The following is a 25,949-nucleotide window of genomic DNA, read 5'->3' as shown; positions in this document are numbered from 1 at the left end:
CTCTAAGAGAGGCAAGGATCTGGTGAGGAAACACAATGGTGGTAATTTCAGAGTCCAGGTCTCCCAGTCCAGGGCCTTTTCTGCTGACATCACTCTGCCTAGGAAACCCTTCCTTGCCGTTAGTCATTTAATTTGATTTCTATCATTTTTTTTTGATTAGCAAAAGAAAAAAGACTAAAGAATCCTTTTATCATTCCATTTAGATTAAGCTGCCCAGAAGCAGACAAAGGTCAGAAGGCAGCCAGCCAGAGAGAATTGGGCGCCAGGAAGATGCACGATCTAGGGAGCCCTGGGAGTGACCAGGAAGAGACTGCAGATTTGGCCCCCTCCCAGCCAGAGTCCCCTACCACACATGTTGCCTGCCCACCCCCACCCCCCAATCTCCCTGGGGAGATGGGCCAGCACACCACAAAAGCTGCAAAGGCAACAAGGAGAGGACAGATAAATGCAGATGGCACACAAAGAGAGCATGTCTGAAAAAGATGTTGATGGTATTTTAGAAAGATCAGTGTCATTATTCTGAATCTTCCAAAATACTCAAGGACACAACAGTCATCAGGTTGCTTCTAGTGGATGGTTTTTATTAAAACTTATTCTCTTCTAAACCACTAATATTAATATAGTATGGTGGATTTTTCTTTCTAGTTTATCAAGCACCTTCACGAGAGGAAAATCTTGTGAAACACCTAGTCATACATTCTGAAATGAGGAAACTGCTGTGACAGGGTAAGTGAACCCTCATCTTTCTCAGTCACCAAAGTTTGTGCATGAGATTTTAAGCAATGCTCTAGGGATCTGTGTAAGTTATTTTCCCCTCTGTGTCTCCAAGGAGGTAGAGAGGACAGGAGAGCCATTGATGTCTCTGTCCCGCTCTTTTCTGTTTATAAGATGCAGATATCCAGCTACCAAGCCTGCATTTTCCCTTGGGGATCTCCTAGGCCTCTCAAATTGAACATTTCCCAAATGACCATCATCACCTGCCTCTATCTGTGTCAGTACATGGCTCCACATCCAGGTTGGCAATGCAGAAACTTTTGTTTGTTTGTTTGTTTGTCATTTTATTGTTTTGGGTTTTTTTTTGGGGGGGGGGATGTTGGTGGCTGTTTGTGGCTGTTTTTTTGTTTTGGGGCTGCGGGAAGCAGCTTGCGGGATCTTAGTTCCCCGACCAGGGACTGAACCCAGGCCACTAGAGTGAAAGCACCAAATCCTAACCACTGGACCACCAGGGAATTCCCCAGAAACTTCATTCTTCATGCCACTCTGTTCCCACGACAGATAATCAGATATGGTGCCCTGTGGAGGCCACCTCCTGACATCTCTTGATCTCCCCCACTCTTCTCCAGCCAAAGTGCCACTACTTTAATACAGGCCATTATCAGCTCTTGCTAGATTATTATAGTAACATGTTAGCTAGTCTCCTCCCAACCTCTGGTCTTTAAATCTCTAAAAGGAATTCCCTAGATGCATTGGCATTTTACGTAGAAACTCTCTTTTTAAGAAGGGTTGTCCTGGGCCTTGCAGCATCACAAGGATCTTTGGCCGCAACTCATTATAATTTAGTAACACCCACTGTGTTACTGGCCATTGTGATCACCAAAAACTCTACAGGGGAGTGGGGCAGATTCACAACCACTAACACTGCCCTGGGAATCATAGAAGGATAACCTCACTTCTCTGCAAAACTAATAACATCTCAGGATAAATCCCACTCCTTAAAGTGGCCCACTGGCCAACGCTCCAGTATCCTTTCCGTAAGGCCTTTACAAAGAACCTTGTGTCCAGGTCTCAAGTCCTAGAGGCAAACCCATCTGCTTTTCCAGGAATTAGGAGAGCTCCTGAGGCTAACAGGGGGTAAGTAGGATCAAGCACAATGTGGTCTTTAAATTAGCCTAATTTAAAGGATTGTCATTGTGTTTGTTAATTATACCAAGTTACTTGGTATAACAAGGAAAAGCACAGAGATGTTAGAGCTAGGACTTAGCACTCAATTATCCTGTTGTGGGAAAATAACACATTGGGTCCTAATTGCATCATTTAGGAAATGTTACTCTATGAGTACTATCTATAGGGAAGCATCTCTTAAGGTTAGGTGTAATACTTCTCGTGTTAAAATTCTTCATGTCAGGAAGAAATGGGAGTCATGAGGTTACCTCAGTCCTAATTGTAGAATACTGCACAGGTGCCTGTTATATTTAAATATCAAGAAAGGGGACTGAGAGACTTCCCTGGTGGTCCAACGGTTGACTCCATGCTTCCAATGCAGGGGGCGCAGGTTCGATCCCTGGCGGTGGAATTAAGATCCCGTGCTGCAAGGTGCAGCCAAAAAGTGAAGAAAAAAAAAAGAAAAGAAATAAAAGGGGGAAGAGGGTTGATTTCCAAACTGTGACAGCATTAAAAAAAAAAAGTTACGGTTACAGCATGCCATCCTCAAGTCTTGGTCACCTCAGCCAGAACCTGTATCACGTAAGGGCTGGTAATTTATATCTCAATTTTCTTTTTCTTATATTTTAAATTTTTTAATTTTTTTTTTTTTTTTTTTGCTGCATTGGGTCTTCACTGCTGCGCACAGGCTTTTCTCTAGTTATGGTGAGTGGGGGTTACTCTTCTTTGTTGCAGTGTGCTGGCTTCTCTTGTTGCAGAATATGGGCTTTAGTAGTTGTGGTGCACGGGCTTAGTTGCTCCACGGCTTGTGGGATCTTCCTGGACCAGGGATTGAACCCGTGTCCCCTGCATTGACAGGTGGATTCCTAACCACTGTGCCACCAGGGAAGTTCTCAACTTTCTTATTTATACAAGGAGAGCCAGGTTATTTTCCTAATTCCAGTGATACAAGTTGAAATGGTAAGGAACTTGGTGGTGAGGAGAAACTTGCATTTGCACAAAAATTTTGCCAGGCTGTCCAGCAGATTCATCTTCAGAATCACACGAAGTCATGTGACATTGGTCACGTTCAGGTGCCAATCTCTTACTTCCTGGGAATCCTTGGACTGTGTCCATTTCCTTTCTTGCAGTTGGATAAGGAGTGTCTAACTCTGGTTCTGGTTACCTGTTGGGATTTCAGGGTGTGGCTATCCAAAAACTGCATAAAACTGTGTTCACTTTGGGAAGTTGGAGGTCAGCTGTGGACAGTGTCTCAAAGGATGCTTAAGTTAGAAGTGAAATGTGTGATGAATCTCACAACCATTAAGAGCAGAGCAATCCAAACAGTTAAGATGAAATTATAGAAAGAAAGTCCATGGCATTCAACTAGGTTGCATTTTATTTAGATAAATGAAAATTTGACTCCCAAACAGGACTAGGAATCAAATATTATCTCAGATTAAAGGAAGCTGCTAAGCGTGAAGCTTATACTGAAAAGCTAAAATGTCCAGCCCTTCACTATCTGTAGTTCCAAATATCAAAGGAAAATACCAGGACAAAGTACCTGTGTGACAGAGAGAGGCAACTTGGGGGTACCATTAGCAAAAGAACCTGAGGGGGAACATCTTATACTCCTGTTACAAGAAAGAGCAAGAGTTTACAAGTCTTGCCTTGCTTTCTATTGTACATAGCTCCATAGTCATGCCCAAAATAGCAAAGTTTAGGCACTTGCTCCAACTTCTGCAGTTTGCATTTGATTATTATGTACTTCACAAATTAACAGCAGCTTCAGAATTATAATACAGAATTGTATTTCATGCTACTGTTAATAGCATTCCTCCTGTTAAGGAAACAATGATGCTTAATGGACATAGGGACAGAGCTTGCAGAGAAGTAATCCAGGGCACATCAAGAGCACAGTCACGAAGCAACCATCACTGGAAAACCAAGCGTGATGGTCAGAACAACCTGGCCACGTGTGTTAAGACAAGACCAAATACAAGAGATGAAGTGGCAGGATGGAATTTAACACCCTCCCCCCCAAATGATTACCACAAACTACACAAATCTTTAATCTGTTTGAAATAGCACAAAGTTTCTTCCTGCCATTGAAATGAAGTTAACTGATACTTGGAAGTATTATCAACTCCTTAAAAACAGCTGTGATCTCCAAATTTCAGTTGATCTTTAAAAACTGACACCAGCATTTGGATTTTTTTTTTAAGTCTCAAGCTGGCAAAAGAAACCTTTAGATCAGAGAGTGTTTTTTAATTTGGGGATTTTAAAGCTTAGTAAGTAAGCACAAGTGGCTATTATATGTGTGAATAACTCCTAAAAGGATATTAAATGTTTTCTAACTACAAGGCCATACGCTGTTACCATGAGGGGTCTTTCTGATATGGCCAATTTTTTTTTTTTTATCGTAGTCGGGTTTGTTGGTTTAAGAGAAACTACTTTCCAGTTTTAACAGCCAACTGTCTTTCTGCTAAAAGACTATTCTAGTTTTGCTAGAATGTTATGCTTTAAGATAATTGAATTGCACTTGAAATTTAAGTTCTCGAACTGGAGTACTGAGTTTTTGGGTAAAATTTAAGAAGTGTATACACCAGGGCAGTTCTACCCATGAAAAAGGGGAACTTTCAGTAGAAAAGGGACTGTCCTTTGCGTGGTAACTGTCTGACAGGATCTTTTATGTATTAGCATGAATGACAAATCATTATGACACTAAAATTTTTTTCCAAGATAACCTGTTGGACAAAGCATTTTTACTACTAAGATTTCTTAAAATGTCTTCCTAGAGACATCTATCCATAAACAGATATTAACCAAGAAAACTGACTTTGTCCAGAAGGCACCACCAGGTGGCAGCATTGTTTCAGTACCGTCAACCTGAACAGCTCTAGCATATTTCAGGGGCTCCCTTTGCGCCTTTGACTTCCTCTGATCCCCGACTCAAACCCATGTAAAGTGGTGACATCGTGTAGTGACTAGATGAACAAAAAAGTTCTTTCTAGCTTCTCTGCTTTTGGAATGCAGGAAACATATGTCCCAGGCTTCCTGTTATCTAATAAATTCAGCAAATCTAAGTGAAGCAAATGTTTTATTGAAATCAGTTGTCAAATCACAATTTATCCAAATGAACATAATGCTACATTGTTCTTAAAAGAGTGGGCACAAATATGGCACAGATGCAACCCAGCATCTATCAAAATACCATTTGTAAAGAACCGGACTTATTTCGTGCTGCGTGTGAATGTGGTCCAGCATATACAGTAGACTCAAAAACAGTCAGTTCTTTTCTTGATAACATGAATAACATTTCACTACCTTGCCTCAAAGTTAAAACACACTCATCTGTCAAAAAAACTGTTAACAATTAGGAGAAAAGACTTTAACTTAATCTGCTACTGAAGAAACCTTCCTTCCAACCTCCACTGGGGGCTGGAAACAAAAATTTCCCAGTAACAATGGAACATTCTGTATGTTTCCCCCCAAAAATACCTTTTTATTTTTAGCATACTGTGCATAATAGGAAAGTGACCAATTTCAGAGTGATACTAAACATGGACCTAATCCTTAGTGAATTTTAAAAGAAGTGTAGCTTTTGATCAGGAACGTTGTTTCTAGGAAGCTCTGTTTTCAAAGGTTGTAACTGAGGCAGAAAGCTTCCTGAGACTTCACCGTGGTTGCATGCCCCGTCGTATATTGTGATACAAAAGGAATGCACTATACTGTACATTTCCTTAAACATTAAGAAAAAAATATACACTAGATACAGAAGGAGGATTACTTAAAACATACATATAAATACATAAAGAATGATACTCCAGTTTGAGAAGCAGAACTAGGTATTGCCAACTCCAGTTCCAGGCTAAGAATCGAGGACCTTGAATCAGAAACATTATATGGTACCGAGGGAGAATATCAGGGTGGTCTTGAAAAGAGGAAATGTTATCTGGCTACAGCTCCCGATGAAGCCTCAGGATTGTCAGGGGTTCTCTAGAAACGAGAGCGGTTGATGCGTTTGTTCTTCGGTTCCCAAAGTTCTGAAAGATTGGTCTCATCAGCAGCATTTGTTTTCTTCTCCCACTTGTCTTCACATTCTGGTCTTGCAAATACACAAGTGTAACTGTAGAAGGAAGTCAGAATCAAAAGTAAATAAAATCTCCTTTTCCTCCCTCACTTAAGTGACAACAGAAGGGTGCTGGGAGTGAGATGCACCCGATGGGAACCCTGGTGAAAACCATGGTTTTAACTCCGTAAGAAAGAAAGATGGTAAGGGTCCATAATACAGCATCCTTTGCCTCCCAAATACCAGCAGTCAGGCTCTCGTGTGCACTGGAAATTTTTTTAAAATGCTTGTTACAACTCCTGGAAGAAATCCATTTTTCCCCCATAGAGCTACACATTAAATTTCAAGCAGTCGTGTATAAACCTACTTTGGACTTCCAGTTATTAAAAAAAATGCAACAAACTAGCTGGTATGGTGCTGTGTGAGCACAACATGTTTCTTACGTCTTTAAGCCAAACACACACACAAACGCACACTTGTGCATATACACACAGGCCCCTTTATTTTCTTCAAAAGCAGTCACACTGGGCGTAAAGCGAAGTCATTACTTTCAGGACACCAGTAAAACTGACGAGTATGTCAGTGAGAAAAAGGAAACTGACCTGGATTTCCTAGGTTGATGGTTAATTCCCCAGATGTAGGTTCTGCATAAAATGCTAATTATTTGAACTCCCGCTTCCCTCATAACAAATCTGCCATCAGACGGCAGACAAGAAGGGAAAATGAGAAGAAAAGGAAGTTACTTACGTCACGTTTTAGGATTCTGTGGGTTCAGGTTTTGCTGGTTCTCTCTTCTCGTTCTGTGTCTCCTCCTGTGTTTGTGTTTTGATCTCTTTTTCTGACTCGCTCTGCACTTTTCCTTCCTGAAATTCTACTTCCTGGCTGTCTCCCTTCTCTTTCAGTTTCGGTCCATTTGTATCTGGAGACTCTTCGGTTGAGCCTCCCGAGGCCTCAGCTTCTTCCGGGGCTGAGGTTTGGTTCCCGGGGTCATCAGCAGCATCACCTTTTTCATCTTCTTGGGATTCAAACGGTGACTTCTCGGTTCTTTCTCCAAACTCAGCATCATCGTCATCTTCTAGCACAGACTTTGTTTCAGGGGCTTCTCTCTTTCCCTCAGATGGGAGAGCTACCTCTTCAAGCCGCTGGTCATCTACCCTAGAACCTTCTACCCTAGTGGCCACCATCTTCTCTGAAGCTTCATTCACATCTTTGGAAACATCTGGATGTGCGTGTTCCTCGGCGCTTAGTGAGGACTCCTCTTTGGCCTCGACGGTTTGTGTTTCATCCAATGCGTGGGCCTGAAGTTCACTTGCTTCTTTCTCGATTTTCTGCCCAGCTTCCTGGCTGTCAGCTTCTGTCAGCTGAGCCTGGGTCTGGAAAGTAGTGGCTGTTTCTTCTGTACTTCCCAGCTGGTCAACGGCTGTCTGAATTATGTTTTGTACAAGTTTGCAGCTCTCTGTCTCAAGGTTCAAAATCTCATTTTCAGCCTTTAAATCTTCCTCTTTTGCTTTGCCCACTCTGCCTTCCTGACAACCAACCTGCTCGCCGTCTCCATCTGACTCCCATTTCTGTGATGCGGTTTTATCTCCTTCCAGGTCAGCGCTGATGCCTTTTTCAGGCGTAACAGATACTATCACCGGTATTGATTCGGCCTGAGGCTCAGTCTCTGTGGGCACCGCGTCTTCCCCCGGCTGAACAGGAGAGTCTTCATCTTTTTCTGAGGCCTTTTCTTCCGGTACTAAACGTGCCTCTGCAGATGCCAAAGTTTCCGCTGTTTCTAAAATCTTGATAGCTCCTCCTAAGACCTTCTCCCCCACTGCTGCAGCTGTTAGAGCTAATGAGGCCTCAGAGCTTTGAACTTGAATTTCTGTGCATGCCACTTCCTCATGAACAAGCAGAGAAGAACTTCCTTCAAAACGGATGACTTCCTTTTCCCCGTCTAGGACAGTTACATTCACTGCCTGAACCAGTTGCTTACTGAGCTCTTCACATACGGTAACAGCTGGTTTGTGCTCAAGTTTCTCTTCGTTCACTTGGGTTGGCTCTGGTTCCATTTTGTCCCTTTCCACTTGGACTACCATCCCTCTCTCCACTGGGGTTGGGAGGGACTTAGCAGGACTCTGGAATTCGATATCATCCTTCTTTTCAAATTCAGCTTTTTTAGGAACTTCATCCTCAAAGGCAACTTCACTTATCTTCTCCTCAGTTATTTCTGTGTCAGAAGACAGCGCACGTCGTTCGACAGATGGTTCCTCTTTGGCTTCCACATCAGCACATCGGCCAGCCTCCTGAATCACCTCAGTCTCTGAAAGGATGGGTACAGTTTCCACTGTTACCTCTTTATCTGTATGTTCTAGAACCTCTTCCGTTTTTGAATGTGTTTCTTCCTGGGATTGAAAATCGGACGGCTCGGGAGGCATCTCTTTCAGTGCAGGAAGCACCTCACCTTCTGTGACCTGGTATTGGGTCCCTGATGGAAATTCACCGTCTCCGTGGATTTCCATGATCTTGGCCTGCTGGCTTATACTTGGAGCTTCTGGGGTGCTTCCATTGGTCTCATTGTCTGTGAGGGTCTCAGCTGAATCAGCAGCAGTAGGCTGTTCTGGGATAGTTTCTGGTTTTACCCCAGCCTCGGTTTCAGCTAGACAAATGCTGGTAAGCTCCCTGGCCTCTGCGCTCTCTGTGCCCGGAGGGACTTCTTCCAAGCTTTCCGGGGTGGCCTGTGCCACCGTCCCCTGCGTCAAAGTCTCAGTTTTAGCTTCTTGTCCATGTACTTTGGACGCTCCATCCATCGCTTCCTTCAGATCAAGGGCGTGAGCATCCTCTTCTGCTTCTTCCACCATCTCTGGTATTATCGCTTGTGTTTTCTGGGTTGTCCGGATGATGTCGTCTGGCCCTCTGGCCTCAGGCAGCTCTGATTCTTCTCTGACTTTTTCCGCAACGGCCCACAGCACCTCCTGGGTCCTCCTCGCCTGGTCTTCCACGTCGGGCGCGCCGCCCGCCACCTCCTGAACAGGTGTTGCTTCCTCGGTGGTGTCTGGAGACTCCGTTAACTGGGAAACAGCCGAAATCATGTCGGCGGTCTCTTCAGCACCAGAGGCTTCTGCGGCTTCTTCAGCACAGAATGGCTCTGTGGTTTCTGCAGCCGTCACAGCTTCAGAGGTCAATTCCACCTCGCTAGCAATCATGTCATCACCGGCCTCCTGGCTCTCTGGCAGAGTTTTGGTAATAACGTGGGTTTCCTCTGCCACAATTTCTCTTTCAAACGCCTCTCCGGTCGGTGGCTTTTCTTCATCTTCTGCTTGTTCAAGAGGTTCTGTCACCGAAGCAGAGATCCACGAAGGTGCCCTTTCTTCGATGCTGGTAATGGCCCTTGTCCCATCCACAACAGCCACGGTCACTGAGCGAACGAGGCTCTTGCTGAGCTCTTCAGACACGTGGACAGCCACCTCCTGCTCGGGCCCCTCCTCCACCTTCGGAGCTTGCTGGGCTTCGGCTTTCTCCCTTTCCACCGCATCGTACTCGGACAGAGGTACCACTGCCGGGACTTCTGAATCTTCTTCGTTGACCTCCGTTGGCCCCGTATCTTCCATCGCTGCTTGTTCTTGTTTCCCATCTGGCCTTTTCTTCCTCCGCCCAGGAATAAACTTCCTGATTGAAACCCAAGACTCTTCTTTCCCGGGCTCGGCATCTGAGGCTGAATGTTCTACACCAGACCCAGCTACAGAATCTTCGCTTTTATCTTCCAGTTTTGACTTCGATTTTTTTCTCGAGGTGACTAATCTTTTAAATGACTCCCAGGTGGAGACCCCCTCCCCTTCGGAGGGGCTGCCAGCCTGCTCTGGTGAGGAACTTCCTGGGGGCCCATCGTGGTCCTGGGAGCCAGCAAGGTGCGCGTCTGGGCCGGCCTCCTTGTCTTTCCCTGCTTCCTCTAGTTTTTGGCTCTCTCCTCCCAGGGGTTTCACTTCCCCTTCGTCGTCGGAAGAGGATGCTTTTCTTGCCCTTTTCTTGGATGACCCCACACAAATCAGAGCTTCCCAGGACACGGAGGTGTCAACCTTGCGCTTTGGCTCTTCCTGCTTCTGCTCCTCTCCATTTCCTTTCGCCTCTTCCTGCATCTCAGAGGCTGCACTCTCTGTGGAAGACAGGGTGGCACTCTTGATCTTGTCCACTTCGTCCTCCTTATCACTTTCAGAGAGCCTTCTTACGCGTTTCTTGGGCGTCACCATCTTTTTGAAAGATGCCCAGGGGGTAACACCTTCCCTCTTCTTCTCTCCATCGGAAGTGGTCCCTTCCTCAGCCTCCCCGTCCTGGGGGGCATCGGCCACGCCTTTCTCCAGACACGTGATCTCCTCGGGCTCTTCAGGGGACGAGGCCGAGCTCTCGCCCTTGGGTTCGTCTGGACTGTCGGGAGAATCTGCTGAGGCTGGATGCTGCTCTCCGGGCTCCTCATCTCCTCCTCGTTTCCCTTTCTGTTTCTTTGCAGAGAGCTTTTTAAGGCCACTGCTAGTGAACAGTTTCTTTAAAGGGCTTCCCTGCACCTTAATTCTCTCCTGCGAGGACAGCATTTCCACCTCATTCACGATGCCCTCGGGGGGCGTGGACGGCGCTCTCGCGTCTGCGGAGTGGTCCTCGCTGGGGGCGCCCGCATCTTCTTCAGTCTTCAGCAGCGCCTCCTCGGGCTCGGCTTCCTGAAGGTCGGCACTCGTTTCAACCGACTTTTCCAGTGGCGAGGGCTCTTCTGTTTCTTCTCCCTCGGCTTCCTGCTCCTCCGTGTCCTTCTCTATAGTGCTAACGTGGACTTCCGCGACAATCTCTACTTTTTCATCAAAGACTTCTGTTGCTAATGGGGCGGGTTTCTCTTCGGGAGGTGCTTGCACTTGATCTTCGGTGGGCAGCTCCACTTTTTCATACTCAGCCGACAGCCTGGCATCCTGGGCGCTCTCGGGGGCCTCCTGCGGGGGTGGCTGCTCGGAGGCATCTTCCGTCTTCTCGTGTTCTTCTGCGTCTGCTTTTTCTGGTTCTTGTTCCTTCTTCTTCTCTGAAGCCTCCAGCTCATCCTCCCGAGGCTTCCTGAAACTGGTCTTTTTTCGCCAGCCAGCCCAACCCTGAGTGAAGAATTTTTTGAAGGGCGATGCGGTGTCGCTGGCCACTGGACTAGTCGGAGAGTCTGGAGATACGGCGGGTTCTTTCTCTTGTTTTTCTTCTCCTTCATCTTTGCCTTCCTCGGCTGCTTGACCAGACTCGGCCTGAAGGGGGATTTCTGTGCGGCTCTGCTCGCGTCTGGGCGTCTCTTCGGGTGTCTCTGTGGACTGTTTCAGTTCACTGTCTTTGGGTGTCGTGTCCCCCGTCTCCCGGCTGGGCTCCGGGTGGTCACCAGCCCCGTCCGACCCTCCTGCCCCTTCACCTTCATCCTTTTTGACGGTGAGGAGCTGGACAGTGTCAGACTTCTCCGTCTTATCCTTTTTCACAGTGAATTTAAAGCCGACAAACTTAAACACCTTCTTAAATCCCACGTCGTTAGCCTGGGGCTCAGCAGATTGCGTCAGCTCGTCTACACTGCTTTCTGAGGCAGGGATCTGTTCCATCGTCTCAGGCATTTCCTCCTGCCCATCCTTCGAGATGTCTTGGACCACCGCTGAGTTAGCAGCCATCTCTTTGTCTGACTCCCTTTCACTCACATCTTCAGACTCTCTCTGTCCAACTATTAAAAGGAAAAAAGGGGGGGAGGGGTAGAAAATGGTTACAATTCAAGAACATTAAATATTTAAAAAATACGGCCATTGAATACTTTCTTTAAGTCAAGCAATGCCAAGATTGGGTAATGGTCTTACCAGTATCTGTAAATCTCAATAGATTAGACAGATTTCAAATGACCTTTGAAAATACAGGTTCAAAGGTACTATTCTGCTCTTTAGAGGCAAAGTTAACAAACTCAACTTGCAAAAAATTACTTACAGGTAAGCGGCCACAATATCACTAAGGGTAGGTCAGCCAGATGGTATGCATAAAACGGAATCATACATCACACCCATGATCTAGAATCCATCAAGCTTTAAAGATAACTTCCATTTTATATGAAACATATAGAGTTAGAGAAACTAAGCTTAAATAAGTACCTAAACAAATCTAAAGGAGGGGTATTCTACGTGATAACTACCTATGTGATTATAACTATTATAACTATATATTATAACTATTCTATGTGATTCTCTTCAACAGTCTCCAAAAGGGACCAGAGGTCCTTGGGGAAATTCTGGGCTGGGTCAGGCAAAGTATAAGGAACATTTTATTGTGACAAAAGGGGGTGCTCAAAAAGCACATAGCAAAAGGACACAGGAGCCAGCTTGAAGGAGCCCCTCCTGGCCAAACTCTGAAGCATAAAAAAATAACAACAGTGATGGCTTATAATACACTGAATAAAAATCGAATCTATGAAACCAAGGGTGACACTCCTAACACAACATTGTAAATTAACTATACTTCAATTTAAAAAGCGTGATACCAAAAAAGTAAATGAGGAGTAGGAAATGCTTCCTTATGAAAAAATGCCAGTCAATAAATATAGATATAACTTCCACTTTGATCCTTTTTTTAAATTAATTAATCAATTATTTATTAGCTGTGTTGGGTCTTTGTTGCTGAGCACGGGCTTTCTTTAGTTGTGGTGAGTGGGGGCTACTCCTCGTTGTGGTGTGCAGGCTCCTCATTGCCGTGGCTTCTCTTGTTGAGGAGCACGGGCTCCAGGCGAGTGGGCTTCAGTAGTTGCAGCACATGGGCTCAATAGTTGTGGCGCATGGGCTTAGTTGCTCTGTGGCATGTGGGATCTTCGTGGAGCAGGGATCGAACCTGTGTTCCCTGCATTGACAGGCGGATTCTTAACCACTGCACCACTAGGAAGCCCCCACGTTGATCCTTAGAGTCATTGCTTTAGAATTTAGAATTCTACCACATCAAGATTCATATATTATTTATTAAGGACGAGAGTCAAGAAGAATGGTTTTCTTTTATAGACAACTGCGCAGGCTCTTCCCAGGCACCAGTAAATAGCCAGTCAGCCTTGAAAATGCTGAGCATCACTGTCTCTAAACATGTATTTGTATCATTCATCAAACAATTAACCTAAAGGAAATAAGTGGATCTTCGCTTGCTGTTAAATTTGGGGAGGAGAGATCCACGTTTTAATTCATTTCAACTGTAGTGTCAACTGAAACAGAACTTTTTCAGTAAAAATAAAAATAATTTCTCAGGACTTCCTAGGTGTCACTGTGGTTGAGAGTCCGCCTGCCAATGCAGGAGACACGGGTTAGATCCCTGGCCAGGAAGATCCCACATGCCGCAGAGCAACTAAGCCCATGTGCCACAACTACTGAGCCTGCGCTTTAGAGCCCGTGAGCCACAACTGTTGAGCCCATGTGCTGCAGCTACTGAAGCCCATGAGCCTAGAGCCCATGCTCCGCAACAAGAGAGAAGCCACCGCAATGAGGTGCCCGAGCACTGCAATGAAGAGTAGCCCCCACTCGCTGCAACTAGAGAAAGCCCGTGTGCAGCAACGAAGACCCAATGCAGCCAATAAATAAATAAATAAATAAAAATAAACATTAAAAAATTTCTCATTATATAAAACAAATGCAACACTATTTCATGGGCAGCACACTTCAGAATGTGGGCATGACTGAAGGCATTTGGAACTAGTCACATCACCATTAAAATCAGCTATTCAAAAAGAAAAAAAACTCAGCTATTCAGAAACAAATTAAAAAAAGAGCGGAATTGGGGGAAAGTTTTTATAGCAGAGACCTGGAAGCAAAGCAAGGAAATTATTTGATTGGCTGTAGCTTAAGCGGTTGCCTTATTCGGGAAAGCTAGTTGGCTGTTTGTCAGTAGATGTAGAAAAATCACTAACACCATTCTAATAACTCATTCAGTCAAGGATCAAGAGATGCTAAAACTTTTGGATGAATGGTTGCCAGCACACTTACAGTTTTAGAGTTATCAACACAGATTACTTCATTTCAGTAAAATTACTTCAGTAAAATGAAGTAATGAAACTTCATTTCATTTCAGCACAGGGAGATCAGCTCAATGCTTTGTGAAGCTCTAAAGGGATGGGATAGGGAGGATGGGAGGGAGGCTCAAGCGGGAGGGGATATGGGGATATATGTATACATATAGCTGATTCACTCTGTTGTGCAGCAGAAACTAACACAATACTGTAAAGCAATTATACTCCAATAAAGATGACAAAATTAAAAAAACCACAACAAAAAACAGCTTCCTTTACAACGGCACCACCTTAACCAAGCAATCAGAATTAACATCACTGACAAAACTGTCGTCATGTCTCCTGATGTGAGGCACTGAGAAGGCCAATAAATCACCTACATAGCCCTCCTGACAAAATATTTAACAGAATTGAATCATATGGGAACAGACAACAGCCCACACTGAAGCCTGGCCTGAAATATCAATGTCGCAAAGGACAAAAATCAAACAGGAATACAAATGGATTGTCTGCAAGCAGTTTTCAAACAGTTTAAGGAGAGAGAATGAGGGGGTAGGGGGAAGAGGAGAAGAGGGGAGGAGAGAGAATGTGGTACAATATCAGTGAACAGTAATTTAGGTCAAGTGTATATGGGTGTTTACTGTATTTTTCTATAGGTTTGAATTTTAAAACTTGTTGGGGGTTAAAGAAGCAAGTCAATGTGATTTAATAAAGGGTGGGATTCTGTGCTAAATTTTAAAATTTAATTAATATAACAACCAGAGATGCCAGGTATGGTCCTGGGTTGGATATTCCATTAGGGCAAGCCAGCTCAAAGACATTTTTGGGTCTTCTTGGGATAATGTATGATTTGAGATTAGAGAAGATGAATTTTTACCGAAATGAAAGGGTAGAAATTTTGAAGAAAAGCAGTTAACAAACAAAATATATACTATGACCTCATTTTGGTTTAAAAACTCTCTGTCTCACATACAAACCCCTCACATATGACTTCTGGAGGATGGGAATGTGATATATTTTGGTTTTGCTTGTTTGAATTTTCCAATTTTCTATTCAGTATTGCTTTCTGTAATAAGCAAAAAGGTCAATTAAAACTGACACACAAAAAGGTCCCAATAATGTTTTAACAGTATACTTCATGCCTGCTGCATAAAATGAAGCTTAATAATTATAACCAGGTCCAATATCACAGTGCTTAGAACGTGGAAATCGGTATTTGAAATTCAGAAATATTTGGAAATACAGAAACCATTATACACCTCCAAATCCATAAATTCCCTCAATTTTTATCATCTTATTTCTCCATGAAAATAATTTTATTCTTTATGTGAAATAGTACAAACCTATGTCTACAAATTTCCATCATACTATTTATTGGGTTTCATGGTGAAAGTGAAGCCTAGAAAGTTCACTGAAAAACTGTCCAAAGTACGACCCAAATGAAGACCAGTGCCCAAGTGCAGAGCTCTGTTTGAACGTGCCTTGTACTGTGCTATAAGTTAACCTGAAGTCCTTTTCGCCTTGCTTTTTCTTTTCTAACATTACCAGACTTTTGGATAATCACAGGTAAAACTGCCATCATCTGGGCCTCTTCTTCTGCAGAGAGGAAGGAAGGATACTGAGGAGGTGCACTAACCCTGCCCACGCATCACGGGTAGGCAGGGCCTCGGCTTTGGTGACAGTGCGGTAGTTGTCTCTGTAAGAGTTCTGGGTATCAGCCAGTTCTCATTTTTTTCTAACTGATATTAGCACCTAAGGTAGCATTAAAATAAATAAAACCAACCTGAATATTTTATTTATTTATTTTTTTAGCTGAGCCATGAGGTTTACGGGATCTCAGTTCTCAGACCATGCATTGAACCTGGGCCACAGCAGTGAAAGCTCGGAATGGACTCCCTGAACTGAACATTTTAGATAGAGAAAAAGGTTTGAAGAAAAACCAATTTGATTACTTTCAAGTACCCTTCTAATATTCACTTTTCTTTCAACTTTTTCGTATCTTAAAATTTTCCCACAAATACATAAATTTGGGGGGAAATCTCCCCAGGTGACAAAAAAAAATCACTTTGAAATACATATTTGTGACCAACTTCAGACTTATAAACAACAAAGGAAAAATTACAACCCACATTAAATGTTAACGCAAATATCCCAAGAGAAAGAAAAATTCAGACATATGTGATAGACCATCCAGAGTGTCCAACCCCGACGTTCCTCTCAAGCTGGAATCTGCTGGGAATGCCCTCTCCCCATTATTTTTTTTAAAGTATGTATAGTCTTCTGAAAGAAGAAAATGCTATAACTTTCCATTGTTCTTATTATAAACCCGCTTATATAGTTAAGTCTAAAAATTCCTTGAACTTAAGTGCATTTCCATGAACTACTTTACAAATTTTCACAATTATAAAAGCATACTCATGAGAAAACTTTCTGCAAACACTTCTAATGCAACACAAGAGACGTGACCTTTTTTTAAGAGATGGATGATATCACTGGAAATACACTAGAGGAAAAAGTCAAACCCCAATAATAAAACCTATTCTACTATAATTTTACTGGTAATGCACATATATAAAAATTAACTCTCCTGCCAACAAGCATGACGTAAAAACATTCATTAACTAACCTCTCCAGAAACCATTAGAAAATACAGAGACATTTTGCTAACATAGTGGGAGAAAGTAGGTGTTATACACACCACTTCCCAGTTTCCCATCCATGGTCCTAAATCTGTGTTTCAATTTGAAACGCTTTTTATAAAACTCTGGGATGACTGGAATGTTTAGCATCAAAACTCAGGAAACAAAGCTGAACAGCTGCCAACTGGTAGAACAAAACAACTACTGATGGTCCTTAGAGCTTAGCGATATTCAGATGTTCTCTAAAGAGTGATATATGGCCGAACCCATTAAAAAAATATTTAAGATCACGGGAAAACTTAAAATCCTAACTGGTCAATTGGTCTGGAGTCTCTTTTGACCTCAGTAATCCTAGGAGTTACCATTGTCAGAACAATCTTCCAGACGGGGCAGGGCCCCTGCTGGCCCAGATGGCACCTTTGTGCTTTGCGCACAAGGTTGGACAAACCCAACTCAGCCCTGATTTCCACTTGCCTTCTGCACCAGCTGGACCTGTACAGACCTTACAGAGAGGCTCTGCTTCCTTAAAACACCCCTTTGATCACATTAGGAAGCTAGCTGTCAAACATCCCTAAAGGCTCCAAGACCTAGAGGGGCATCTTCTAAACTACCTAGCCTGGCAGTCAAGGCTGTTTAAATTACATTCTAACATATAAACACATAAGCCAACTTTTTTAAAAAAATTTTTATTGGATATATGTATACGTACAACTGACTCACTTTGCTGTACACCTGAAACTAACACAGCATTGTAAATCAACTATATTCCAATAAAAATAAGCCAACTTTAATCGCAGGCTTGCCTGTTAGAGGTCTGTAACCTGCCTCAAGCCACACGTGACCCACATGAGTACCCACTCAGCTGGGAAGCCGTAGGGAGTGAAACCTAGATCCTTTCTTTCAATCTCCTTTCCTATGACTCGCCTAGGCATTCTGCCTGCTGCAGCCCAAGTAGCAAGGCCCGCTCAGTCCTGTTCCACATCCTCCGTTTTGTTCGCCTGCCTCCCAGCTTTCCAGCGGGGGCAACTTTCTGGTCTTGGCTAAATCCTTGTGATTTTTAAGTCCCCTATCATGTTCTACCTCGCCCACCTCCCAGGCAAAGACTTTCCCAGGTGACCCCACACCGCACAATCTCTATCCCAACCCTGACTCCCCCTCCCTCCTTCTAAGTCACTGTCTTCCAGGCCTTGCCCCTTTTTGGCAAGAAGCAACTGGCAGCCTGGGCCTCCCTTGCGCGGCGGTTCTGTTTTTCAATCTCCGGGTCAGATGCAGACTCTGAGAGTAGAGGGTATGGGCACATGCTCTACTGACCTCAGGGGAGCCCCTGCCCCTCAGGGGCCTCAGCAAACCCTGTGGAGCAGAGAGGATGGCCCTGCAGCCCTGGGTGTGCAGGTGTCCTAACTCCCACCCCACCCCCACCCCACGCGCTCATGCGTAGGCAGCCTGATCAAAGCAAGGGAAAGGAGCAAGGAAGGAAACCCACACGCCCATCTAACCTACACGTCGAGGGGGCGCTCCAGGCGATGCAGCCCGTCAGGCCCCAGGCGAACCGCCGCCGGGGGGCGCGCGCTACTCACAGCAGAGGTTACTCCACCAGGGCATGGCGCGCGCCGCCGGCGGGCAGGGGCAGCCCAACAGAGGCCCCGGAGGCCCAGCCTTCCTCTCCCGGCTGCCCCATCGCTGGATGGAGACTGGCAGCCGCCCCCTGGCCGCGACCCAGGGTGCCGCCGCGCGCGTCACAGAGGGCGCAGCCTCCTCGCCAGCCTGCAAAGGAAAGCCCCAGAGACCCTGAGCATCACCCCCGGGGTCCCTCTTCCAAGTGAAGCACTGAGATGCCTAAAACCAGCCAAACCTCCCTGCCGCTGCGTTCCTGAACCGCCTCTCTCTTATCCACACGACATTCCATCGAGAAGCTGATTCAAAACTCGCATTGCCTAACAGTGGCCGAGGGCATGGCAGGAACCCCTGCACGGGCTGATTTGGTTGTAAGTGCTTTAATTTCCTAAGTATCAGAATAAGAACTGGGGACCTCGTGCAGGTTCCCATTAGGAAGCTATCATTTCCAACCACAGAGCCTGACAACTAGAAAGTAGAGGTCACCTGCTCCCTCCAAGCTGGTTTACAGGGGAATAAACTGACTTCAAAAACGGTTGTATGTGGGAACTGCAAAACGGTATAGTCACTTGGGAAGACAGTGGGGCAGTTTCTTGCAAAAACTAAACATGCTCTTACCATCTGATCTGGCAATTATGCTCCTTGGTTTTTACCCAGATATCCTTGGTATTAACTCATACCCACATTTGGTATGAGTTGAAAACATTTCCACACAAGAACCCACACACCAATGTTTATAGCAGCTTTACTCATAATTGCAAAAATTTGGAAGCAACCAAGACGTTCTTCATAGGTGAATGGATAAATAAACTATGGTATATCCAGGCAATAAAATACTGTTCAGCACTAAAGATGAGCTAGTAAATGATTAAGACATGGAGAAACCTTAATAAGTGCATATTACTAAGCGAAAGAAGCCAATCTGAAAAGGCTATATACTGTATGATTCCAACTGTATGGCATTCTGGAAAAGGCAAAACTGTGGAGACAATAAAAAGATCAGTGTTGCCAGGGATAGGGAGGCAGGAGGAAAGGAACCAGGCAGAGCACAGAGGACTTTTTAGGACAGTGAAAGTAACTCTACATGATACTCCAATGGTAGATACACGTCATTATACATTTGTTGAAACCTGCAGAATGTACAACCCCAAGAGTGAACCCTAATGTACACTATGGACTTTGGGTGATAATGATGTCAATGTAGGCTCATGGGTGGTAACAAATGTACCACTCTAGTGTGGGATGTTGACAGTGGGAGAGGCTATGCATACGTGAGGATGGGGAGTATACAGGAACTCTCTACTTTACACTCATTCTTGTTGTGTACCTAAAACTGCTCTAAGAAGTAAAGTCTATTTTTTAGAGACACAGATGTAGAGAACAAATATATGCACGCCAAGGGGGAAAAGAGGAGGGGATGAATTGGGAGATGGGGATTGACATATATACACTAATATGGATAAAATAAATAACTGATGAGAACCTGCTGTATGGCACAGGGAACTCTACTTCACTGCTGTACGATAGAAACTAATCCAACATTGTAAAACAACTATACCTCATTAAAGAGTAGATTAACAAAATAAAGTCTATTTTTTACAAAATGGTAAACACAAAGTTTGTCTTTTTAAAAGAAAAATAAACTCCATGTACTCTCAAAGCATTAAAATTCTTATTCTCCACACATCATTGTAACTTTATAATTTGTAAATGCCACTTCTGGCAAGAAAAAGTATTTAGACACATCAACATCTACACTTAGAGAAAAACTGCTGTATGTCTGATGTGGACAGCAATTCACATTCTATTTCAGTGTAAAAAGCAGTTTTATCACTGTTACAGTCATGTTTAAAAAAAAGAAAGAAAACAAAGGTCCTACCCACACACTCTCTTGACCCAGATAATGGTTCAAAAGATCACCTGAGTATACCTGTAACCTACATAATACTGTACATCAACTATACTTCAAAAATTAAAAGAAATTTTTTAAAGATCATCCTTCACTGTTTTCCTCAGAACAGAAATACTTATTTTTAATTACTTTTTACCAATTCCAACAGTGATCTGTAGAAGATTTAAAAATATGGAAAATTGAGAATAACATCCATAAAGACAATGTCCAGCAATAATCACTATTAATATCTGTATTTTCCTCTGGATAATTATTTAATAGTCTTCAAAACAACATACTGGTTGCATAACACTTTTTTTAAATAAATTTTTTATTAGTTATCTATTTTATACATATTAGAGTATATATGTCAACACCAATCTCTCAATTCATCCCACCCCACCCCCCACATAATCTACTTTTATGTGCCCTTGCTTTTAGACAATTTATATTGGTCCAATTTTTCATTATCACACTCACATGCATAAAATCACTGTCTGAACCGGGGAAGGAGTTTTTGAACAGATGAGGGCAGTCTTGAGCAGCCTTCAGCTCTCCAGACCTGGCAGCCCTGAGACACTCCTAGATCTTCAGGACCACCAGATGCTACAGAAACCCATCAATACATAAAGGTGCTCTTTCAAGTTCTGTAAAGTCGAATGCCATACCGCACCTGTTTTTACCTCTTTGACTCCGGCATAAACACTTCAAGGGGGAAAATGGGCATTCTGAGTTAGCTCCCTATCTGCTCTTTTTCTTAAAAAAATTATTTATTTATTGGCTGTGTTGGGTCTTCACTGTTGCACGCAAGCTTTCTCTAGATGAGGCAAATGTGGGCTACTCTTCATTGCAGTATGCAGGCCTCTCATTGTGGTGGCCTCTCCTGTTGTGGAGCATGGACTCTAGGCCCACGGGTTTCAGTAGCTGGGGCACATGGGCTCAGTAGTTGTGGCTCTCAGGCTTAGCTGCTCCATGGCATGTGGGATCTTCCCAGACCAGGATCATATCCGTATCCCCTGCATTGGCAGGCAGGTTCTTAACCACTGCACCACTAGGGAAGTCCCAATACATTTACTTTTAAACGACTTCAAAACCTCCTCTGCCCTAATCTGACACATCAGCTCCCTGTGGAATTACTGTCTGCCTTAGATTTGTCCAGTTGGATAGGAAGAGGAAAATCAACAAGCTTGATCTTTTGAGCATCGCTGATTCCCGGATGCACTTTCTTGGCATCCAGAAAGTCCTTCCACAAAACAACTGGTTTAGGGTGGGCCTTTCTGATACAATGTATAATTATCCCTCAAGGGGGGCTTTGAATTATCCAGCCATTTTGCAGAACATTGCTATTAATCCCACAAGTTTCTCAAATGCCCATAAAAACCAAACACCGTGCTCACGTATTCAGTGCTGCTGTGGTTCACCTAGAAACTCCGCGTTCTCACCCGGCATCCAAGATGGCCAAAAGGTTGGGAAAGGAAGTTGGTCAGTGCGTCAACTGGGGAAGCCTCTAGGAGGCAGGACCGACAGATACTTTCATCTTCATGCAGTCCTGCTCGTCACCGGTCCTCTCCCCACCCCCACAGACACTTCAAAGGGCGAGAAAAGACTGCAGTCCTTGCAACGGTCCCCACACTCATCGGCAGCACCCTAAACACAGTCTCACTCGGTACATGGTTTTTGTTGTCAACATGTTTTTTCACTAAAACCATTAGTGGCAGCAACATCAGACAAGTCTTGCTTCGTAAATAAACATCAGCATAGAAACCAAATATTTCTATTCCTTTTCTCTGAGAGAAGATTCTAGTCATATGCCTTTGTGAGTGAGCGTTAATATGCTGGAAACATTATTTGGAAAAGAAAAAGATGACTTCAAAATGACATAGGACGTGCTTTCACTTGCTAAATTTTCTGCAAATGCCCCAGAAGGAGCTTCCTTGGGGTGAGCGTATAGCTTTATGGATGCGGGAAGCATACAGTGAATCACGGGCAAAGTGATGGTGCAGCTTCTGAAGTTGTCTTATCAGAGCAAAGATTTGGAATAAGCTTTATGTTTGTCTTTATGTTTTTCTAAGACAAATGAAAGGTCTCCTTTTTCTTTTTTGGCCACAGCACACAGCTTGTGGAATCTTAGTTCCCCCACCAGAGATGGAAATTGGGCCCTGGCAGTGTAAATGCGGAGTCCTAACCACTGGACCGAAAGGTCTCCTTAAAGAAAAAAGGGTGGAAAGTAAAACGGAGAAGAAAAATTACAGCTCGTAGTACATACGTTCTGGCGCTATATTCTCATTTTTAAAAGTGTAAATTATCCTCAGTTACTACATTATAGGAAAACTTACAGCATATCTGTAACAGTAATAAACTATGAGTTAATATTTGGAACAGCTTAACAAGCCCATCCACGGCTAAAAACTATAAAACATTAATGAAGTCAAACAAACATGAAAATATACGAATAGTTACATCTTTAGTGGTGTCAAAAGAAACTAAAACTCGAAAACATTTCATGGATAGAAATCCCACTTTGGCAGAGAACTGTCAAAGCTTTTCTCATTTAGGTGGTATCTTCTAGTAAACTATGTTTATCTACAGATAAATGTCTAGTTAATCCCAATTTATAAAATCAATCACGAGAGAATCTGAGTCAAAAATTACCCACAGTCAAGTTATATTAAAACTTCTATAAATTCTACAGCCAGAGTGTGGATAATTTTTGACTCCACCTCCTACGAGTATAAGTGAATACATCTTCCCCACTCTCAAGTCCCAAAGGGTCCATGATCCTAAAAGGTTAAAGGTCCTGTCCTGGATCCTGCTCCCCATGCAGATACCCCCCCCCCAAGCTCCACAAAATGCAACAACCAGTTGTGGGTCCAAAAGTTGCAAGACTGGCTTTCTTTTCTCATTCTTCCAAATACTTAGAGATTGAGAGATAAAAGTATGACTTGTCTCCTTTTACTTTAGGGGTTAAAAAGAAAAACAAAAACTTTCAAGGAATAAGTCATACTGTAGATTACAAAATGTTAATGTTTTTATCCAGACTTAGCTATGTTTGTCAGAGAAATAGTGCAGAACTGCAAACTGCTATAACATTGGTTCTTTTCTTTTTAGTTCAGTATAACCAGTGCTCTCTGCTCCCGTCACACATCGGGCCCGCTTGCTGTGACATCTGGAACTGGTTAGCGTTCCCCCACGATTTGCAGCATTGCCCTGGAATTTTTCCAGAAATTCTCCACATTCTAAATCCATCCCTATATCTTACATTCCCAACTAGCTCTTCTTCTAATGCTCATCAACCACAAAACCTCCAAGGGGAGATGTGTAACTGGGATTAAAACTCAGAGAAGCGAAACCCCCTACAGGAGCAGACAAGTGATGCTCATCATTGGCCCCGGCCTTGACGGTGACGTTCAGTGGTCCCTTATACAACTGGGCACCATGAAACCACTATCAGCATCCTTTATAGGAGGAAGAAGTCCTTTACAAGAGACTCTACAGTTGTGCTTCTTAGTAGCTGTGGAACACCAAGAGAAACTTAGTTTTCATGATAAAAAGGGGGTTGCAGGATTTTTGTGGGAGATAATGACAATGGCCACTCAGAGTCGGGGGGGGTATTTTTTTAATCTTGTAAAATGATTTGCATAAAGAAGTGTATTATCAATAATTTAGAACTTCTGTTAATATTGGAGGATTCTTTCTTCCCAGTTTAGTATGGAGATAAAGAATATTGTTGCCCTACTTCCTCATGATACTCTACATTTAGTCTCGAACTGTGTGTGAGTTAGGAAAAACAGGAAAGATATTTTCCTAATTCAAAAAAGTGTTTTGGGGGACTTCCCCGGGTGGTTCAGTGGTTAAGAATCCATCTTCCAATGTAGGGGACGTGGGTTTGATCCCTGGTTGGGGAACTAAAATCCCACATGCCACGGGGCAATTAAGCCCGAGCGCTGCAACAAGAGAGAAGGAAAGGAAAGGTCCCGCAAGCCGCAACCAAGACCTAATGCAGCCAAATAAATTTAAAAAAAATAAAATGTGTCCTTGTGTATGTGTGGTTTTGTTTTGTCTTGCTGGCATGCCACTGATGTATGGGTGGGGAGGGGATACCTCTTTCATCATCATTGTGTCCAATTACTTACTTTCTAGTTTTTAAGCTAAGCTACTTCGAATGTGATGTGAGGAAAAGAGTTCAGGAAAGGACACAGAATGTGATGTGAAAAATCAATCCTCTCCTACTTGAAGGTGTGCTGTATTCACTTCAGGGGGTGTGTGCACAGGGTCTGGGGAAGGGAGGATAACGGTCAGTATTAGGTGACAGCTTTACAAAATGAAAACTCATTCCTAAGCAGTTCTACAAAAATGTCATCAATCCTGCTCTCTTCCTATTAATTGTGAAATGGAAACACATTCACACATAAGGCAGTCCTACTAAAGCAGCCGAGAATAACCTTCTCCTACATTATTTATTTATTTTAATATTTATTTATTTATTTAGGCTGCGCTGGGTCTTAGTTGTGGCGTGTGGGATCTTCAGTTGTGGCATAAGGGCTCTTTTAGTTGTGGCATGTAGGATATAGTTCCCCAACCAAGGATTGAACCCAGGCCCCCTGCATTGGGAGCACAGATTCTTAACCACTGGACCACCAGGGAAGTCCCTCTTCTACACTAGTTAAATGAGAAATCCCAAAGTTATAAGAAACCTTTGATATTCAATTAATCCTGAATGCCAATTTTAAAAGCCTTCATTGTTTTTCAAGATTCTGACCACCTATTTAAAGACTATTAATTGTAAGTCTTCCTCATCAGAATAACTGGCAGAGGGAAGGAAAAAAAAACAGCTGAAACTCCTTTTTTTACTTCTTTTGTTATGAAATGTCTATTTGCTATTAAATTTTTGAAGTGTAAGATTTTCTGCACACTTTTCTTTTTACCAAGAAGAAGTACCATATTTTGCCACATCCTTCATATCAACATTGTAATAGAAGTAAAACAAAGAAAGCAATCGACCCAGTTACTTACAGTTGCCTTAAATATTAGGCAGCCCTTCCAACTGTTTCCATTCATTTAGCATTCCATTAGAATTACCTGAACCAATTTTTTAAAGCCCCCTCAACTATCCCACGTTTGTTAATTTCTGCTAAAAAGGACCACCTTCCTCTCCCCTAAGAAACTCAGCATGTGATAAACTCTTCAAATAGTGACTATAATAAAAGATCACACTGTACACAAAAAGCACCCAGAAAAAGTCATGATCACAGAAGCCCCATCTCCAGCTGTGACACCCCACAAACCACACCCCCAGGCAGCCTCTCTCAGGGTTGAGCATTTATATATCTCATTCATAGAAAAATTAATGATCTGGGGAAAAAATGAATTCTGTCTTTTTTTAATTTTTACAATTGTGTAGTCTAATAATACTTTCTAGGTATCACGTAAATTTTCAAGCTAGGTAAAGGGTAGAAAGCCTAGTCGAGTTAACTTGGGGAAGGAATTTTAAGGAAATCTCAAAGTAAACAAGCTAATCTATAGGAAGTGAGAGATACTGAGAAAAATTTTAAGTCCTAGAACTTCTATACCGCACTTTTAAGAAAACATGTATTTGGAGAACAAAGATCTCAAATATTTAGAGAGGAGCTGGTCTTATAAGCCTAAATTAGCAATTGGAATTTAATTTTGATGGGGGGCAAAAGGCAGAAAGGAGGTGAAAACAGGCAGGTTCCTAAGGATTCAGGCTACAGTACAATCACATGAAAAGATCAAACGACAAGCTACAGGAGCTCTGAGTACATTCCATAAGTTTGATATCTGTAACATTTGTTGGAGGCAGGTGTTAAATATTCTCATTCACACTCATAGCCAGATTTCTAGAAAGCA

The 25,949-nt window shown here is 43.2% G+C and overlaps 1 protein-coding gene across 2 annotated transcripts in view; it reads right to left on the bottom strand.

The window, feature by feature from the left end:
• Positions 1–4,983: 4,983 nt before the first annotated feature.
• The window catches only part of AKAP12 (A-kinase anchoring protein 12), a 97,017-nt gene continuing 76,051 nt past the window's right edge, over positions 4,984–25,949 (bottom strand). For both annotated transcript variants that reach the window (XM_057740090.1, XM_057740089.1), the window contains 2 exons: positions 6,680–11,636; positions 4,984–5,989 (listed from right to left, as the gene is read on the bottom strand). In XM_057740090.1, coding sequence (XP_057596073.1) covers positions 6,688–11,636 — 4,949 coding nt within the window. In that variant the 3' untranslated portion in view covers positions 4,984–5,989; positions 6,680–6,687. The remainder of the gene's footprint in view (positions 5,990–6,679; positions 11,637–25,949) is intronic.

The sequence above is a fragment of the Hippopotamus amphibius genome, chromosome 6, assembly GCF_030028045.1.
Source record: "Hippopotamus amphibius kiboko isolate mHipAmp2 chromosome 6, mHipAmp2.hap2, whole genome shotgun sequence".
Taxonomy (NCBI): Eukaryota; Metazoa; Chordata; class Mammalia; order Artiodactyla; family Hippopotamidae; genus Hippopotamus; species Hippopotamus amphibius.
Note: the sequence above shows the minus strand (reverse complement) of the source record. Positions and strands in the feature narration are given on the sequence as shown.